Source organism: Gorilla gorilla, chromosome 5 (assembly GCF_029281585.2).
Source record: "Gorilla gorilla gorilla isolate KB3781 chromosome 5, NHGRI_mGorGor1-v2.1_pri, whole genome shotgun sequence".
In the NCBI taxonomy this organism is placed as follows: domain Eukaryota; kingdom Metazoa; phylum Chordata; class Mammalia; order Primates; family Hominidae; genus Gorilla; species Gorilla gorilla.
This window is the reverse complement of record NC_073229.2, coordinates 133,305,686-133,326,955: the sequence shown is the minus strand read 5'-3', so window position 1 is coordinate 133,326,955 and position 21,270 is coordinate 133,305,686. Positions and strand designations below refer to the sequence as shown.

At 35.9% G+C, this 21,270-nt stretch overlaps 1 protein-coding gene across 9 annotated transcripts in view; it reads right to left on the bottom strand.

Annotated features, from left to right (window-relative positions):
- CEP57L1 (centrosomal protein 57 like 1) overlaps nucleotides 1–21,270 on the bottom strand; it is a 70,606-nt gene that overhangs the window by 5,945 nt on the left and 43,391 nt on the right. For 5 of the 9 annotated variants that reach the window (XM_019029712.3, XM_055390741.2, XM_063707168.1 and 2 more), the window contains 6 exons: nucleotides 12,557–12,719; nucleotides 11,002–11,181; nucleotides 7,691–7,812; nucleotides 4,025–4,141; nucleotides 2,666–2,743; nucleotides 2,096–2,182 (listed from right to left, as the gene is read on the bottom strand). In XM_019029712.3, the coding sequence (XP_018885257.3) occupies nucleotides 2,096–2,182; nucleotides 2,666–2,743; nucleotides 4,025–4,141; nucleotides 7,691–7,812; nucleotides 11,002–11,181; nucleotides 12,557–12,719 (747 nt within the window). Of the gene's footprint in view, nucleotides 1–2,095; nucleotides 2,183–2,665; nucleotides 2,744–4,024; nucleotides 4,142–7,690; nucleotides 7,813–11,001; nucleotides 11,182–12,556; nucleotides 12,720–17,227; nucleotides 17,483–21,270 lie in introns of all 9 variants that reach the window. The other 4 variants (XM_031012201.3, XM_055390742.2, XM_055390739.2 and 1 more) reach the window with 3 other exon arrangements.

The window sequence follows — 21,270 nt, the reverse complement described above, 5'->3', positions numbered from 1 at the left end:
AGCAAAAGAGGGATTGCATGAAGGAGTTTTTTAGTGGTGGAAGAGTTCTGTATCTTGATTATTGTGATGGTGACATGAATCTACACATATGATTCTCTTAAAAATCTACACATCTGATTTCTCTCTTGTAAAACTCTCCTACTGCTGTTCAGTTACCATCTAAAATTACAACTCTAATCATGTCCCTACTCTTCTCAGAAGCCTTCAATAGTTCCTGTTTATAGAATAAAAGTTCAAACTCTTAACATGGCATTCAAGGTCAGCCATTAGCTCACCCTAAGCTATATTTTCCATTTTAACTTTCATTATGATCCCATCTCACCCCCACTACTGGACTATTACTTATAGGTCCCTGGAAAAACCAACAATTCCCTCAGACTATAATACATTTTTCCTCATCTCAGTCTGTCAATATTTAATTCTTCAAGGCTTCCTTTAATATTGCTTTTGAATTACCTTTCACATATTCCTTTGTCTACACAGCACCACAACACTTTGTTTAAACCTCTATTAATCTTCTATTATACTGTTTTATACTTATATATTTATCTGTTTCTCACAAATTCCTGTCTTATCTTTTTATCACCTAGAGATACCAGTCTATGTACATCAAGATGTAAGAGTTGAATGAACTATGTCCAGGACATGGAGAAACAGTGTGATGGGAAGCAGATCTCTCATAGAGGCTTCTTGAAATCTGATGCTACTTTCAGCAACTTTAGCACTCCCTCCATCTTTAAAAAGAGACATCATTATTTGCACACCCCATGAACTTGGGATTTGAACTAAGTACTTCCATAAAATGATTCTGCTGTTAATTACTCTCTTCTCTTCCAGGAGTTACCTTTTCTTTCCTTCATTTCTTTTATCTTCTCCCTGTACCTTCACTATTTTTATAATAAATAGGCAAACTGAAAAAAGTTCCATTAACTCATCAGAGAAAGGATGCCATAAAACATACATACTGGGCAATATGTGTTCCACTGGCAAATTACTTATAGTGATTTTTCTATTTGGCTTTGTAGCTGTGAATCTCATTGCACAAATAAGACACAAAACAAATATTTAGGAAAGGAAACAGCCAAAATAAGTCATATTGGGGAAATAATGTTCGTTATTGTAGTTTGAAAATTCTTTAAAATGAAAAAATTATGAAAAATACAGCCCAAGCATTGAACATTAATTTTTATTTACGTAATAAAAGAGTAGCCAAAGTTAAGTTTACTGTTTGTTCTCTCCATTATTTTATCCACAAGCTAAGCATGTGGCAGTGGCCAGAATTCCCAAATAGCATCTCCTGTCCTCCACAGCAAATGGCACAGAGAACACTCACTCCATTCATATCTGAATAAATAGTAATAATGGTCATCAAAACCATAATTCCACAATCATAAGATTAAAAGGGATTAAAAACTTTTTTCATACCATTATATATAATTAAGAAGGGTTACTTGAATAGCATACATTCAAAACATCAATCCATCTAAACAAAATATTGGTCTATAAAGTACTAACTCTCCAATCCTTACTTTTGGGCAAATTCACAAGAAATAAGCATAGAAATTACATATAACAATAAATTCCCTATATAAATGACTTTACAGACTTAACAGGTCTATAAGAAAAACCCTTATTTTTTATTGTCTATATATTACATAAAATTGCTTTCAGGATCTATTATGTTGTCAGTATCTACTGTGTTGTTTACTGCCTCTTTTATAAACTATCACAAAATATGTTTCTCCAGAAGTTTAAAACTAGAAAAATGTTAATCTTTCTAGAAAAACTGGAGTGCTTCCTGTTATTTCACAAAGATAGCTATACTGTTCATTATATGTTCCTTTTTGCTTTGGTTGTCAAGCAAACTCAGAGCTAAATTTTGTACATGACTGCTGCTACTTTTTTTAACCTGAATCTTATGAAATTTTCTGTCCTTATACCCCAAACCATCATCCATTACTTGACACGCATTATTGCATGTCTTTTACTTTATATCTTCAAATCCTTTTTGGAAAGGGGTAGGTATAAGGATTAAGAAGGTATATAAATAAGTATTAGCAGTATTTTTGTTTGGGAAAAAATTTTATATCCACACCTTTGAAGATTTCTTCTTTTGCTTGGAGTGCTTTAGATTTGAAACTGAAGACATTATAATTTTACTGATTTCAAGTCCAGTTTGAAGCTGTAATATTTAAAAAAAAGGTTATAACATTGATTTGTAACATGCAAAAACACTGTAATGAGATATCACGTCTAAGTTTATAAATATAAAAATGCTTTTTGGAGAAGAAAAGAAAAGAAAATCCAAGATACTGTTTTTGTACATGTGAAGGTCACTAAGTCTATTGGTAATTACAATAATTTTCTGTTTATAAAAGAATAAATTATTTAATATACGTACAGAAATCAAACTGAAAACAATCAATCCTAGGAGATCCTTCAACTGAGAATATATGTATTTGTCAGAATTTCAAAAGATTAAAAAAGACCTCTTGGTAATACATCCATGTATCATACTGGCTGACTGAGAATTTCATTATTGTAACGAAAAGACAATTTAGGAAGCAGAAATTAGAATCTAGAACATAGGCTTCAGTTAATGAAAATAAAAATATAATAAAACATATATGGTTTACTGTGATAGATTATATAGTGCTATATTTACCTCAGAAGCTTTGTCTTGAAATAGCTTACGCTGATGTTCTTCTTCCTTAAGTTTTTCTTCTAAATGTTTAATCTTGTCCTGCAAAAGAGTAAAAACTAACATTGTTACATAAAAACTAGAGCCAAATATCCTTTGTTTCTTTTCCAAATAGAGTCCTAGGGGGTCTTGATTCTAAAGAGTTTGGCAAATTAAGGCAGAAAATAAGAAAAAGGAATGGCACAAGATGTTAAGATTTTTCTTGGCTTTCTTCCCACTTCTTTCTTTGCTTCTTTACCTTCTATTACATACAAGGAGAACAAAGGGAAAGCAAAGAATATACACACACATAGGCTTTATTAACTTCCAGCAACAAAATCATTATGATGAAACTTTTAAGGGTACTAAAGGTGTAGAAGGTCAAACAATTATAGTCTTGGGTCTCAACGTTTCATTCAAAACATAAAAAAAAAATTTCTACTATTTGCATATATGTGATAAGAGTGTACTTTTGGGAGAAGAGTGAAAAGACATAATAGAAATATACAATGTGGTCCTTGTTACTTAAGAGCTTATACAGATTGAGGATCCCTTGTCTTAAGTGTTTGGAACCAGAGATATTTTAGATTTTGGAATATTTTCATTACTGGTTCAGTATCCCTAATCCAAAAATTCAAAATCCTATATGCTCCAGTGAACATTTCTTCTGAACATTATTATTAGTGTTCAAAAAGTTTTGGATTTTGGAGTACATCAGATTTTGGATTTTTGGATTAGGGATACCCAACCTGTATTGTATGAAAAGAAAAAAAGAGCAATATTCATAAAACAATAAAACAACAAAGCAAGGAAATAACTTGACAGGCACCATATATACATACAACCTTATATATGTAAGTATTATGTCTTACATCTGTCGTGTGGTTCAGAATAGGAGGACAGTACTATTTCAAAGGGAGAACTTCCTGAGTGTTGGAGAGTTCAAAGAGGACTTCCTAGGGGAAGTACGACTGTGAGAAAACCCTATAAAATGGAAAGGATTTGGAGGGAAAAAGGATGAAGAGGGGAACTGGTATGGGCTTAATTTGACTACAAGTGGTGAAAGACAATTTTTCAATACCCTTTAGGTAAAGTATCTGACAAATGAAAATATCCTGCCATATTAGAAGTCAAAATTACAATTTCACATCAAAAGACAGCTCATTCATACTATGACAGAACACATTAACTTTTCACTCTATAGGTGAGAATTCATATCTGGATTATAAAAAGTTGTAAATGAAGTTTTATAAATCTAAGATTTACTCTACATTCACATAAAATACCAATTATGCTTAACACTAAAGATTCATTCCTGTTGTCATCACTTCAAAGAAAGCTTACCTCAGCAGTTTTCTGAGTTGTTGTAAGTCTAAAACACTCTTTTTCTAAGACATCAAGCTTTTCAAGTTTTGCATACAGCTTCATCTGATCTTGTTCTTTTTCCCTCTGAAGCTGGGCCTAGAAAGGATAAAAATAAAATAACAACCCTGAATTTGGCAAGTAATGCCAATGGAACAAGAATAATACAATTTCTGAGAATTCAAAACACAATATAAATATCTTAAGAAACATGTACATAAACACACATACTTTAGATGCTTACAAGCAAAAAACAAGAAAATCAAATACTTTTTGTTACTTATTTTTTTCAATCTTAAAGTCATAATTTTTTAAATTTAAATTTAACTTTTTTTTTCTGAAAATCAAACACTTTTAAGGAGCAAATATAACACGCAAAAAAGGCCAGGCGTGGTGGCTCATACTTGTAATTCAAGCACTTTGGGAGGCTGAGGTGGGAGGACTGCTTGAACCCTGGAGTTTGAGGCCAGCCTGGGCAACATAATGGGACCCCTCCTCTACAAAAAACTTAAAAATCAGCTGGACATGGTGGTGCATGCACACCTGTAGTCTCAGCTGATTGGGAGGCTGAGATGAGAAGATTGCTTGAGCCTGGAAAATCAAGGTTATGGTAAGCAGTGACTGTGCTACCGCGCTCCAGTTTGGGCAACAGAGTGAGACCTTGTCTCAAAAAAAAAAAAAAAAAAAAGTGCAGATTAGATGTGTTATATTAGCATCAGTGAAACAAACTCATTTATGCATCTTTGTATAGAATATAAATTCTATTATGGAAAACTTTTCTTTTCTTTTCTTTTTGAGACAGAGTCTTGCTGTTGCCCAGGCTGGAGTGCAGCAGCATAATCTTGGCTCACTGCAACCTTTGTCTCCTGGGTTCATGCGATTCTCCCTCCTCAGCTTCCCAAATAGCTGGGATTACAGGCGCCTGCCACCATGCCCTACACTAAGTTTTGTATTTTTAGTAGAGACGTGGTTTCACCGTGTTGCTCAGGCTGGTCTCGAACTCCTGACCTCAAGTCATCTACCCGCCTTGGCCTCCCAAAGTGCTAGGATTACAGGCGTGAGCTACCAAGTCTGGCCTAAGAAAACCATTATTGATAAAACCTGTATTAAATAGTGTTATTTACAAGGTGACCAAACATACTCATTAACTTACCCTCTCTCTAACACAGAAAAGCAGCTATCAGAGGAATAAAACATAAGAACATGGAGAAAAGAAAAGTTATACACACACACACACACACACACACGCACGCACATCTATATGCTATTTTGTAGTGGCATTTATAACCATACCAATGTAAAGTATTAATAATAGGGGCAACCGTGAGGGAGCAAGAACTCTTTCTATACTATCTGCTCAATTTTCTATAAACCTAAAATGGCTGTAAAAGATAAAGTCTAGGCCGGGCGTGGTGGCTCACGCCTGTAATCCCAGCACTTTGGGAGGCCGAGGTGGGTGGATCACCTGAGGTCAGGAGTTTGAGACAAGCCTGCCCCAACATGGCAAAACCCTGTCTCTACTAAAAATACAAAAAGTTAGCTGGGTGTGGTGGCGGGCGCCTGTAATCCCAGCTACTTGGGAGGCTGAGGCAGGAGAATTGCTTGAACCAGGGAGGTGGAGGTTGCAGTGAGCCAAGATTGTGCCACTGCACTCCAGCCTGGGCGACAAGAGCGAAACTCTGACTCCAAAAAAAATTAAAAAGATAAAGTCTATTAATTAAAACAAAACCAAAAACAATACCAATAAACAGAGTCTTGGTAACCTGTGGTTTAATAACATTTAGTTGAAGTCCCAGAGAAGAAGAGAGAGAGGTGGGACAGAATAATTATTTGAAGGATAATAGTTGAAAATGTTGCAATTTAATGAAAAATACTGACAGATTCAAGAATCTCAAAAGGTTCAAGCATTAAAAAAAAAACACTTAGCAACATATTGTTGAAAACCAGTGATAAAGGGGAAAATCTTAATAGCAGCCTGAGAAATGATGACACATTCTGCATAGAGGAATACAGAGAAGAACTCTGATTAGAAACTATGAGATCCAGAAGGCAACAGGAACAAAATCTTCAATGTGCTTAAAGAAGAAAAGATGTCACCTAGAATTCTATATCCAGCCAAAATATCTTTCACAAATGACAGTGAAATAGACTTTTCCAGATAAATAAATGCTAAGACAATACTTAGCATTCTGATATTTTCCTTCAGACTGAAGAAAAATGATATCAAATGGAAAACAAAATCTACACAAAAATAAAAAGCACAGAAAATGGTAAAAAATACATATTTTTGTTTCCTAATTTTCCTGAAAGGATAATTGACCATTTGAAGCAAAAATAATAATGTATTGTGGGTTGTATGACAAATGCAGAAATAAAATGTATGAAAACTATAGCACAAAGGGGAATAAGAGGAAGCATACTAAAAGAGGATCCTACATTACATGTGAAATATTTTAATACAGATTTATGGCAGACTGTGGTTAGTTAAGAATACACATTTTAGTTCATAGAGCAGCTATTAAAAAGAATCATAATTTGTTTCAATATCAACTAGAGAAAGACTTTCATCTTACTCTTCTTCAGAATACTTTGGCTATTCTTGGACCTTTGCTTTTCCATATAAATTTTAGAATTAAATTCTCTAGTTCCTTAAAAATCTGTTATGTATTTGACCCATCAAAATCCAGTATTGACTGGTACTTTTACCCTTCTGCCAAGAAAATGCAAGGATATTAGAACACTTTAAACTACTTTACTTCTTCCTAACATATAAGCCATTGTTCTGATGAATTTTAATTCTTTATATTTAAACCATACAAAGCATTATTATTGTTGCCTTATATAATATTCATTTAGATTTATCCACATATTTACCATCTTCATTGCTCTTCATTCCTTCCTGCATCTCTGACCTTCTACCAAAGGTCATTTTCCTTCTGTCTGATGTCCTTTAGTGTTCTCTCTAGAGTGGACCTACTAGTAACAAATATATCTCAGTCTTTTTAGTCTTAAAATGTCTTTATTTCTGAAGGATACTTCCCCCAGGCATAGAATTCTAGACCAGTACTTATTTTCTTTTAACACCTTAACTCTATCAGTCCCTTGTCTTCTGGGTTCAGTACTTTGAGTTGAGAAGTCAGCTATCACTTTAATTGTTGTCTCTTTGAGTGTAATATTTTTTTTTCTGGATGCTTTTAAGATTTTACTTTTTTTTTTTTTTTTTTTTGAGACAGAGTCTTGCTCTGTCGTCCAGGCTGCAGTGCAATGGCATGATCTCAGCTCACTGCAACCTCTGCCTCCCGGGTTCAAGCGATTCTCCTGCCTCAGCCTCCTGAGTAGCTGAGATTACAGATGCCTGCCACCAAGCCCGGCTAATTTTTGTATTTTTAGTAGAGATGGGGTTTCACCATGTTGGCCAGGCTACTAATTTTACTTTTTAATACATTTTGTAACATTCTTAGCCATTACCTCTTCAAATATTGCTTTTCCCCATTTTCCTTTCCTTTCCTTTTGAAACTCCAATTACATGTAAGTTAGACCTCATTCTAACATTATGCCTCCTTTGCCTTTGAATTTTCCCGTGAAATTAAAATATTCTTCAAAAACATACAAAATTATATTATCATTCCTTATAGAAAATATGCTCACCTGTTGTTCTAGGATCATGTTCTTTTCTCGCTCTACATTGAGAACCATTCTCTTTGTATATTCTAGTTGCTTCTCTAGAAGAGTACAACGAGACTGGGCTGAGCTTAACTGTATACTTATATCTATGAAATAAAGGGTATTCAATTAGGAAAAGAGGAAGTCAAATTGTCCCTGTTTGCAGATGACATGATTGTATATCTAGAAAACCCCATTGTCTCCGCCCAAAATCTCCTTAAGCTGATAAGCAACTTCAGCAAAGTCTCAGGATACAAAATCAATGTACAAAAATCACGAGCATTCTTATACACCAATAACAGACAAACAGAGAGGCAAATCATGAGTGAACTCCCATTCACAATTGCTTCAAAGAGAATAAAATACCTAGGAATCCAACTTACAAGGGACGTGAAGGACCTCTTCAAGGAGAACTACAAACCACTGCTCAATGAAATAAAAGAGGATACAAACAAGTGGAAGAACATTCCATGCTCATGGTAGGAAGAATCAATATCGTGAAAATGTCCATACTGCCCAAAGTAATTTATAGATTCAATGCCATCCCCATCAAGCTACCAATGACTTTCTTCACAGAAGTGGAAAAAACTACTTTAAAGTTCATATGGAACCAAAAAAGAGCCCGCATCGCCAAGTCAATACTAAGCCAAAAGAACAAAGCTGGAGGCATCACGCTACCTGACTTCAAACTATACTACAAGGCTACAGTAACCAAAACAGCATGGTACTGGTACCAAAACAGAGATACAGATCAATGGAACAGAACAGAGCCCTCAGAAATAATGCCGCATATCTACAACCATCTGATCTTTGACAAACCTGAGAAAAACAAGCAACGGGGAAAGGATTCCCTATTTAATAAACAGTGCTGGGAAAACTGGCTAGCCATATGTAGAAAGCTGAAACTGGATCCCTTCCTTACACCTTATACAAAAATTAATTCAAGATGGATTAAAGACTTAAATGTTAGACCTAAAACCATAAAAACTCTAGAAGAAAACCTAGGCATTACCATTCAGGACATAGGCATGGGCAAGGACTTCATGTCTACAACACCAAAAGCAATGGCAACAAAAGACAAAATTGACAAATGGGATCTGATTAAACTAAAGAGCTTCTGCCCAGCAAAAGAAACTACCATCAGAGTGAACAGGCAACCTACAGAATGGGAGAAAATTTTTGCAACCTACTCATCTGACAAAGGGCTAATATCCAGAATCTACAATGAACTCAAACAAATTTACAAGAAAAAAACAAACAGCCCCCATCAACAAGTGGGCGAAGGACATGAACAGACATTTCTCAAAAGAAGACATTTATGCAGCCAAAAAACACATGAACAAATGCTCACCGTCACTGGCCATCAGAGAAATGCAAATCAAAACCACAATGAGATACCATCTCACACCAGTTAGAATGGCAATCATTAAAAAGTCAGGAAACAACAGGTGCTGAAGAGGACGTGGAGAAATAGGAACACTTTTACACTGTTGGTGGGACTGTAAACTAGTTCAACCATTGTGGAAGTCAGTGTGGCGATTCCTCAGGGATCTAGAACTAGAAATACCATTTGACCCAGCCATCCCATTACTGGGTATATACCCAAAGGACTATAAATCATGCTGCTATAAAGACACATGCACACGTAAGTTTATTGCGGCACTATTCACAATAGCAAACACTTGGAACCAACCCAAATGTCCATCAATGATAGACTGGATTAAGAAAATGTGGCACATATACACCATGGAATACTATGCAGCCATAAAAAAGGATGAGTTCACGTCCTTTGTAGGGACATGGATGAAATCAGAAATCATCATTCTCAGCAAACTATCACAAGGACAAAAAACCAAACACCGCATGTTCTCACTCATAGGTGGGAATTGAACAATGAGAACACATGGACACAGGAAGGGGAACATCGCACTCTGGGGACTGTTGTGGGGTGGGGGGAGAGGGGAGGGATAGCATTAGAAGACATACCTAATGCTAAATGACGAGTTAATGGGTGCAGCACACCAGCATGGCACATGTATACATATGCAACTAACCTGCACATTGTACACATGTACCCTAAAACTTAAAGTATAATAATAATAAAATAAAATAAAATAAAATAAAATAAAAAGACAAAATAATAACCAGTCAATTACCTGATTATCATATAGATCAGAGATTTGGTTATCACAAGAAATGTACTATGTGAATTCATCAAGAGCTAAAAGTTCAAGGCCTCCTTTATCTCTGAGTATTGACTCTCCCAGAGTTATGAAAATACATTTGTAAATAGCTCATTAATTACACAGAACTGGCTTAATATTGTCTCCTCCTAAAAATCCAGAGGGCACACTTCTGAAAGAGGAGGATGTCAGTAACTTGTGGGATGATAAATATCCTGGTTGTTGATGGAAATAACATCATCTGGAAAAACAGAGGCTGAAAGTTTCTTACCTATCAATATATTTCTTCTCTTTCAGGAAACTCAAGTATATGCATCTACCACTCTCATTTTCCCCTGTTCTTGACTGCTGGCAGAACAGTTAATTCCACAGCAGAAAGCAACCTATTTCTAATCCTTTAACTCTTTACTTTCCTCACCCCTTTCTTCTACTTTTGTCCAATTACCTCAGAAATATTTTTCTCCCCATTTGTTCATTCTACTTCTAAGTTGAAACACAAATTTGAGCCTTGTTTATGAGGATGAGTGTAGTGTAAAAAGGAAAAAGAAAGTCTTAAGTTTTGAAGTGAAATTACATAAAAGACTTATGTTCTAAATTTCTAAAATTTTTCATAATTTCCACAGAAGCCTCCCCCATTTGCCTATGTCTTCTAATTAACCTTGCTTTCCTCTCATTAAATAAAATTCTTTTGTATTCATTTTTATTGGTTTTACATTGTTTAATTGCTAGTGTTGTTCTGTATTTCAAATTCTAAAGTTTAGTGTTAACTGCAAACACAAATAAATAAAATAAAAAATAAATATTCAATTACGGGTTAAATTGGAGTTTGTTGGCTATTCTGAAAATATTCTAATTTTTAAACACAACTTGTCTAAAATCTTAATTTTTCCTTTAATTTCTAGAATTTATGAATTATGATGTTAGATATGATAGAGATAAGTTCAAAACTGTATCTTTTTCTCATAAATATCAAAAGGTCTGAGAACAAAGTCATGAAGTTTGAATATATATAAGAATAAAGATATCTGAGTACATCGGCTTAGACTAGGTTTATTATTTTTGAACTGTAAACTCCAGTAACCCCCGGTTTCTGAGAACTACTGCATTTCTTACCTTTTTTCTGCTTTATCAGCTCCTGGTGTGCCAGATTTCTCTCATTTGTTTCATTCTCTAAGGCCTTCTTATACTGTGCTGCTTCTCTGGAAAGAATGTTCAGGTTATCTTCAGCTTGTGTTCTCTCCAGCTCTAAACGATGAATTTTTTCCTGAAGAGTTTTTAAGGCTAAAATAAGAGCTGTTGAAAAAAAAGTTTGTTGATATTTTAAGTGAAAGTTTCTGAACACTTACAATCAAACTAACATAAGAAAAATAAGCAATATATTTTTGTTACTGAGCCAGAAAAATGTACAAGTAATGTATATTCTTCAAAAAATGAAAAATAATGACTAACACTTTGAAGAGGCGCACATTTTCTCTCTAATATATCTTGTAAAAACACTATATCTATTATTGTATTTAGTGGTTTCTAAGACTGAGAAAGGTAATAACCACAATTTTAATTTAATAAAATATTTTCAAATGAAAGGACTTAAAGAAGACAATGTACAGTCTGGGGAGCATAAGAGTCTAAATATGAATAAGAACATTAAAATATAATTTCTACTAATTAACACGGCAATTTAGGTTTAAAGTTATAGGTTTTTTTTCTCAGTTCTTGATGTATTCTGTTTTAGTCAAATCACACATATTTACTGTTTCTTTGTCCATGATGCAGTATTAAGAACCAGGATAATTATAACCTAATGGTTTACCTGATGTCAGACCTGAAAGATAATAGTATTATATACTACTGTGACTTATATTCAACTATATTAATATCTTCATGCTTCAGATAAGTTTAGAATTTTAACTGTCATATAGTTTATATCAAATTAGAAAGATGCTTGCTAGAGATTACCATTTTGTTTTTATAAATGAGATAAATTATATTTATTCCTCTTTACATGGTATCTGTAGCTGGCACATTGATTTGCATTATTATTTCTTATAGTTTATTCCACAAAACTAGTTTATTTATTAACAGCAACCATTATTATAGAAGATTTTAAAAGTAGGTGATATCAGCATCTTAGAAAAGAATTTGCACAGCTTAAAATATGCCTGGAGTAATAAAATGTTTTCCTAATTCAATTTTAAGATCTTCCTACATTTCTATTTTAAACGTTAAAATACTAGTATTTTGTAGTTACTCTGATATACTGGCTTCCTAAAATATTTTCAAGAATAATTTTGGATATATGTAATTTCTGAATCTAATTCTTGAATAAGATGCAATTCCATTTAATTCACTAACATTCTAATCATCTAGTTTAGGATTCCAAATCTGACCTTTTATTCTTCAAAGGGTATTTTCCTGTTTTCAAATGATGTTTTTATGATAACTCTGTGATATGTGTCCAGCTGGTTATATTAATCTTCATTTTATGGCTGAAGAAGCCAAAATAAAAAATGTCAAGTAATTTGTCTAAGTTCATAGAAACTTTTAGCAACAGAATCAAAGTTAGGAGTTTTGTTAAGATTAAATATGCAATCATATTGTATTCCACATAAATATGAAAAGTTTTTTATAGCATGTTTTTACCATTCTTCAAATTTTATATCAGCATTACCTTGGCTATTTGGGCTATGAAGTATCTTAGGAGAGGTAACTTCTAAGTTTGCAGGATGGCAATTCTGAGATGGTTCATTCTGGGTGAATGAGGGAACAAATACTCTTTCTGGAGGTTTATGATAGCTTCCTACTATACTATGCATTAATTCAGAATCCATTATCTGTAGAGAATAAAGGAATGATATAATATAGTATCATGCTTTCCTATTTTAAGGGTAAATGCATTATACAAAAATTCAGGTGAAACTTTAAAAACATAATCATATAGTGTGGAGTTGTATCTTTATGAACTTAATTATAAATTCAACTCTAATAAGCTTGGCAATAAAAGAAAGAAAAGTTACTATTTCTTGTGTAAGCAGTACTGACAATTCTGCCTGATTTTCAGTAATCATATACCCTGCAGTAAGCATGACATGAGTGATTTGAATTTACTGGTTTCTCAGTTACCCATAAATCCCATATACCTATCATAGTCTGAGCACTTCTCTATAAGCAGTGTGACTCTAGGATTTAAAGAGAAAGTACATATTCTAAAAGAAAACTGAGCTTTTAAACACAAACCAACAATATACACTGATTCTCTAATACTGATTGTTGAATTCTAATGTATGGCTTCCTAAGGGATTTTCAAGGGTAATTTTGGATATACGAAGTATCGGAATTTAACCTTTGAATAAGACACATCTCTGCTTAATGTATTAGCATTTTAATCATCTACATTAGAAAGTTTCCAAATCTGAAGAATCTAGACTACTTAGTTTTGTTAGTCTGGTTTTTATTTTGTTGTTGTTTTTGTTTTGGTAAGAGAGCCCTTTTAACCATTTAAGCAGGTAATTTTTGGTCTAAAATTTCCAAATAATTTTATTTTCCTTTCTGCAATTTAAATATTTTAGAAATGTATTCTATTTTTTAATAGATTCTAGTCAATGTTAATTAAATTAATTCATAATCACATAAGGTGATAACTGCTTACAAAAAAATAACTCACTGGAAGAATTTTAAGCAAGAAAGCTTGCTTCAAAATGGAAATCCAAGAATTACACTGTAACATTAGCCTATTTTGATTTTTGAGAGTTGTACATTTTCCATGATTTCACCACCTCCTCAATTCACAAGGCAAAGGCAGGCACTTCCCAGGATATTTTCTGGAAGGGCAGAAGGCACACTTCACTTCCTAGAATTTTCTACTTTAGCCATTGCCATGATTGGCAATCTCCTAGAACATTCTGATTGGTCTAAATTAGAGGCTATAAAGCCTAAGGTTTGCTAAGATACTTGATGCTTTTTGTTCTTGCAAGGTAACCATATTTTGCTATTGTGATTAGTACCAGCTATCTCAGACACTGCCTGCTCCCCATGGGATACCACATCTATCTAAGTTGTTGTTCCCTCAAAAAACAAGAGATCAACATTAGTCACAGCTGGCTCACTATAAAGTGGAGGTAAGGCCCTATAAAGTACGTAAATCCTGAAGATGGTTGTACATCTTCAGAGAGAGGTAAGTTGTTAAAGCTATCCCAAGAATACTGGAGCTACTCAAGAAATCTGACTTAGTTTTCAGCTCCGGGTGGGTTTCTCCAATGACATAAAGAATGAAATTTTGCTATTTGTCACTACACACTGAAGTCCTTGGGAGGTCTCTGCTTCCTCTGACCTAAGTATAATATTATTTCACAAACCGGATTTTGTACTAGTTAAAAAACTGGTCCAAATTTGAGGTTTTTAATGTATATGAAATAATGACTAGTTAGAAGATTGCCAGTAAGTTAAAAAGTACACTACAGTTTATTTAAATTAAATGTGTAGACACATATTAAAGTGGGCACAAGCAGAATAACCCACTGATAGGATAAAAACAAGATGAAGAAAAAGAAAGAAAACAGTAAAGAGACGAGAGGACAAGTTATGTTGTGACACAGAGCTCAGAGATTCTCATTGTAATGGGATCTCAGCTTAACCCTTATAATCTGGTCCTGTGTTGTAAACAAGTGCATAAGCCTACTGGAAGCTTATTTATATAAAGCACTGAAGCATCCTGGGAGAAAAACTCACTCTGAAGGAAGGTGAAGTAACTACAAAAGGCTTGATCCAAAATAAAAGCCTTAAATGACTAAGGAAAGGAGGAGTGATTCTGAGTAGACTATGGTGGTGGTCATTCTAATTTATCTCTGACCTAGTGCCATGGACTCATATGTGGGTTCTAAAAAGAGAGAGAGTTTAAATAAAAACTGAGAAATGTTTCACCAATATCTCTATAAAATATCAAGGCATTAGCTTCCCTGCTTTGTGTAAGATGTTATATGACAATGGAGGGGGAGTCAGATTGCTAACACAGTTTTGGCCCCTTTCTGGTGCATCAGTTAGTAGTATTCAGTGAGAGACAGAGAGAGAGAGAGAGCAAGAGAGACAGTGAACAAGAGTGAGAAAGCGAGAGAGCAGCAGAGAAACAGAGAGAGAGCACAGACGGAAGGGATACATTCATGGGCATATATGAGAAATATTTCTAGGGAAAAATTTCTGAAAATACAGAGAAGTACCTAAATCACAATCTCGAGGATTCTGGTATTTCTGATACCAGACTTAGCTAGCTGTTGGTAACTGAAAAGACCTCAGGAATTCTTATGGAACATTTTATAGGTGTCTTCAAGTAAGGGCAAAAGGCTATAAAATGTGAACCTCATTTGTATCAAGCCTGAGAAACTCAGGCTGTACCTGGAACCATTCTTTTTTTTTTTTCTTAAAATTTTTATTTATTTTTTTCTTTATTCTAACAACAAACAAACAAAAAATGGAATACATGTGCAGAACGTGCAGGTTTGTTACATAGGTATACATGTGCCATAGTAGTTTGCTGCACCTATTGACTCGTCCTCTAAGTTCCCTCCCCTTACCACCCACAGGCCCTGGTGTATGTTGTTCCCCTCTCTGTGTCCAGGTGTTCTCAATGTTCAACTCCCACTTATGAGTGAGAACATGCAGTGTTTGGTTTTCTGTTCCTGTATTAGGTTGCCAAGGATGATGGCTTCCAGCTCCATCCATGTCTCTGCCAAGGACATGATCTCATTCCTTTTTATGGCTGCATAGTATTCCATGGAATATATGTACCACATTTTCTTTATCTAGTCTATCATTGATGGGCATTTGGGTTGGTTTTCCCGAAACCATTCTTGACAGCTTGTGAACAACCAGGGAAATTACTCACTGTTTTTATGGTTTATAAAATTAAGATACCCCAACTGGCTGCAACTAAGAACCCATTGCATAAAAAAACTATCCCCCTAAAAAGAATGCTCTAGACACAAACACTTTACTGCAAACCATTTTTACTTTTTATAGAGGAAAACACTTATTCCATAGGACTGCTAGGGAGACGACATTAGGGGGCAGTCAGAGATACTATAGAAGACTTTTGAAATAAAGGAATCTCTGTTTGCTGTAACTGCTACTTCTTCCAAGTTTGGATTTTTCCTTAGAGAAACTGAAGAAGGATCAACAGCTCAGTTTCTTTGATCTGTTTTTTTCTTTATGTATGCATCTATGCTAACTTACCTTAAGAGCAAACACAGTAAGGCTGGACTCTTTTATTTTTTAATGTATAGTACTTTAGGAAGTACTATAACTTATTATATCTTATTATCTTATTATAACTGAATAAGATAATTTGTGGTGGTGGAACTTACTTATAGATATCCCATAATAATTATATAATGTATTATTTATAATATAAAATCACCAAAATGTTAAGATGTGACAATAAAAACTGGTCAATAGAAACTAGTAAATACACGAATGTAACATAAATACTTCAATGGGATTCAACTATTCATTTGTTGATCATCCAATAAATGATGTTAGAAAAATTGGGGAAACACTTTGGGAGGGAGAGGTGGGCGGATCATGAGGTCAGGAGTTCGAGACCAACCTGGCCAACAGTGAAACCCTGTCACTACTAAAAATACAAAAAATTAGCCAGGCGTGGTGGTGGATGCCTGTAATCCTAGCTACTTGGGAGGCTGAGGCAGAAGAATCACTTGAACCTGGGAGGTGGAGGCTGCAGTGAGCCGAGATTGCGCCACTGCACACTAGCACAGGCAACAATGTGAGACTGTGTCTCAAAAAAAAAAAAAATATTGGGAAAAAATCCATTTAAGGCTTCATCTCGCCCCATACATCAATACAAATTTCAGATAACTACAGAGTCAAATAAAGAAAACGCAGCTGGGCGCGGTGGCTCATGTCTGTAATCCCAGCACTTTGGGAGGCCGAGGCGGGCGGATTACGAGGTCAGGAGATCGAGACCATCTTGGCCTACATGGTGAAACCCCATCTCTACTAAAAACACAAAAAATTAGCCGGGTATGGTGGTGGGCGCCCGTAGTCCCAGCTACTCAGGAGGCTGAGGCAGGAGAATGGCGTCAACCCGGGAGGCGGAGCTTGCAGTGAGCTGAGATCGCACCGCTGCACTCCAGCCTGGGCAACAGAGCGAGAATCCATCTAAATAAATAAATAAATAACTCTAAAAATTATTTTAAGAAATCAGTGAATATTAAATAACCTTAGAATAGGTAAGATATTCTATGTTTAAAAGTGACAGAAAAATAAAGGAAAAGATACAAAAGCTCTGTTAAAATTAATACAACATATAAGGCCAGGCGCGGTGGCTCACCTCTAATCCTAGCACTTTGAGTGGCTGAGGCAGGCGGATCACGAGGTCAGGAGTTCGAGACCAGCCTGGCCAGCATGGTGAAACCCCGCCTCTATTAAAAATACAAAAATTAGCCAGGAATGGTGGCGCACACCTGTAGACCCAGCTACTCGGGTGGCTGAGGCAGGAGAATCACTTGAACTCGGGAGGCGGACGTTGCAGGGAGCCGAGATCGTGCCACTGTACTCCAGCCTGGGTGACAGAGCAAGACTCTGTCTTAAAAAAAAAAAAAAAAAAAAAATTAATACAACATATAAAAATTATAAACAAAATTGAATGGCAAAAGACAAACGGAAGTAATTAAGTGCAATGAAGAACAAAGGGTTAATGTTAATACGGAAAGGGCTTTTGTAAGTCAAAAGAAAACTACTAACGTCATAATAGAAAAATGACAAGTGGCAAGTGCCTGTAATCCCAGCTACTCAGGAGGCTGAGGGAGAATCGCTTGAACCCGGAAGGCGGAGGTTGCAGTGAGCCGAGATTGAGTCACTGCACTCCAGCCTGGGTGACAGAGTGAGACTCCATCTCAATAAATAAATACATAAATAAATAAATCTTAGTAATAATCAATGAAAAGCAGTTATATCCAGATTCAAAAGTAAAGCCTTTGCAGCTGGACCTCAATTCAAATCCTGGATCTGCCACTTACTACTATCTTTCTGACTTTCAGAAAAATTTTTGAGAAAATATTAATGGAAAATTCCAGGCTGGGCATGGTGGTTCATGCCTATAATCCCAGCACTTTGGAAGGGTGAGGAAGGTGGATCATTTGAGGTCAAGAGTTCGAGACCAGCCTGGCCAACATCGTGAAACCCCTTCTCTCTTAAACATACAAAAATTAGCCAGGCAGGCTGGGCATGGTGGCTCACGTCTGTAATCCCAGCACTTTGGGAGGCCGAGGTGGGCGGATCATTTGAGGTCACAAGTTCAAGACCAGCCTGGCCAACATGGTGAAACACCTTCTCTACTAAAAATACAAAAAAATTGGCTGAGCGTGGTGGCAGGGACCTGTAGTCCCAGCTACTTGGGAGGCTTGAAAAGCGGAGGCAGGAGAATCACTTGAACCCAGGAGGCAGAGGTTGCAGTGAGCCGAGATCATGTCACTGCACTCCAGCCTGGGAGACAGAGTGAGACTCCATCTCAAAAAAAAAAAAAAAAAAAAAAAAAATTCAGCCAGACGAGATGGCTCATACTGTAATTCCAGCTACTATGGTGGCCGAGGCACAATTGTTTGACCCAGGAGGCGAAGGTTGTGGTGAGCTGAGATTGTACCACTGCATTCTAGCCTGAGTAATAGTGTCAGACTCTGTCTCAAAATTTTTTAAATAAACTGCAAATTCCAGAAACGATTCATAAGTTTTAAATTGTGCTCTGTTCTGAATACCATGACGATGAAATCTCACACTGTCCAGCTCCATCCTGCCCAAGATGTGAATCATCTCTTTGTCCGGCATTTTCACACTGTAGACGCCACCTACCTGTTAGTTGTTTGGTGGCCACCTTGGTTATCAGATCAACTGTCATAGTATCACAGTGCTTGTGTTCAAGTAACTCTTATTCTACTTAACATTGGCACCAAAGCACAAGAGTAGTGATGCTGGCAATTTAGATATGCCAGAGAGAAGTTGTAAAGTGCTTTCTTTCAGTGAAAAGGTAAAAGTTCATGACTTCATAAGAAAAGAAAAAAAATCACATGCTGAGGTTGCTAAGATCTACAGTAAGAATGAATCTTCTATCCATGAAACTATGACAAAGGAAAAAAATTGTTCATAGTATATATAGAGTTTGGTACTATCTGTGGTTTCAGGCAACTAAAGGTCTTAGAACATAACCCCCATGGACAAGGGGGGACTATTGTATGCAGTTTCTGTAAGCAAAATATGTATTTGATAAAAGGCGGTCATACTTATCTTAAAAGAAAACAAGGCAATACAATTTTTAACATTTCAAACAAGGCAAACTCCCTTTAAGGAACAATAGTTAATGCTGGCAAGAAAGCACACATACATAGCTGACAGGAATATAAACCAATAACACTTTTCTGGAAAGCAATTGAACAGGATATGTCAAGGACCTCAAGAAGTTCATGTTCTTTGATCAGTAATTATTACAGGAATCTCTACTAAAAAAGAATCAAAGATGTGCACAAAAATTATTATAAATGTCATCACTTTAGCATTATTTATAATATCAAAATTTTGTCTTGATACCTCTCTCTCACATCCCATGTTGAATCTATCAGGATACATACTAGCTCTACCTTCAAAATATATCTAATATCTGACCAGTTGGCCTATGCTACCATCCTAGATTATTGTAAGAGATTCTCTCCTAGTTCCTCAGCAATCTATTCTTCACCCAGCAACCAGAATAAGCCTTTTAACATAATGTCACATCATGTCATTAATCTGCTCAAAACTCTCAAAATGGCTTCATGTCTTACTCAGAGAAAAAGCTCAAGTCCCTACAATGATTTACAAAGCCATATATGAATTGGGTCCCCCACTCCCCAACTCTGACTCTCCTTCAGTCTCCCTTTTGTTCAGTCCTCTCCAGCCCCACATTGTCCTCCCCACTGTTTCTGTAATAGTCAAACATGCTCCTGCCTCAGGACTTTTTACTTCTGGTTCCCACTGCCTGGAACACTTTTCCTTTAGATATCTGCATGGCTTATTCTCTCCCTTCAGGTCTCTGCTCAATTGTCACCTGCTCTGTATCTGCTGACCATTCTTTATAAAACACCAATTCTATTTCCCTCCTCAGCACTTTGTATCCCATTTCTCTGCATTTTCTCCATTGAATGCAGAATTGTTTTGTTATTTGTCTTCTCACTGCCCTAACTAGAATGTAAGATCCATGAGGGCATGGGCCTTGGGTGATTTGTTCCCCACTCTATCCATAATGCCTAGAATTGTACCTGGCACAGAGAAGGTATTCAAAAATACTTGTTGAATAAATAAATATCCCAAACTAGCAATAACTCATTACATGACAATCATATACTGTAAAATTATACAGCCATTAAAAGTATGTTTTGAGGCTGGGAGCAGTGGCTCACACCTGTAATCCCAGCACTTTGGGAGGCCAAAGCAGGCAGATCAGTAAGTCAGGAGTTTGAGACCAGCCTGACCAACATGGTCCAACTCCATCTCTACTAAAAATACAAAAATTAGCTGGGTGTGGTGGCACACACCTGTAGTCCCAGCTACTCAGGAGGCTGAGGCAGGAGAATAGCTTGAACTTGGGAGGCAGAGGTCGCAGTGAGCCGAGATGGGGCCACTGCACTCCAGCCTGGGCGACAGAGCGAGACTCCATCTCAAAGAAAAAAAAACAAAACTTATGTTTTGAAAGTCATGATATAACTAAGTGAGAAAAGATGGGATACTAAACTACACAAAATTATAACTTAGTAAATAAAACAAAATCAAAATAAAAAATGAAAATAACGCATCTTAAATATATTATTACTATTACAAACAAAAAAGGTTTAAACATATTGACTTTATTAAAAACAGAGTTTTTACTATACTTCTAGAATACAACTTATGAAAATAATGAAAGATATTACAATGTTTAAAGATACAAGTTTTAGGCCAGGCGCCATGCCCCACACCTATAATCCCTGCACTTTCGGAGGCGGAGGTGGGCGGATTGCTTGAGACCCCAGGAGTTCAAGACCAGCCTGGCCAACATGGAGAAACCCCGTCTCTACTAAAAATACATTGTAGGGCGCAGTGGTGCACATCTGTAATCCCAGCTACTCAGGAAGCTCAGGCAGGAGAATCACTTGAACCTGGGAGGTGGAGGCTGCAGTGAGCTGAGATTGTGCCACTGCACTCTAGCCTGGGCGACAGAGCGAAAGACTCTCTCTCAAAAAAATAAATAAAATAAAATAAAATAAAATACAAGTTTCAGAGCAGACTTCTTTGGTTCAAACTGAAGCACTGCTGTGTGACCCTGATCAAATGTTTAACTTCTCTGTGCCTCAAATTCCTCATTTGCAA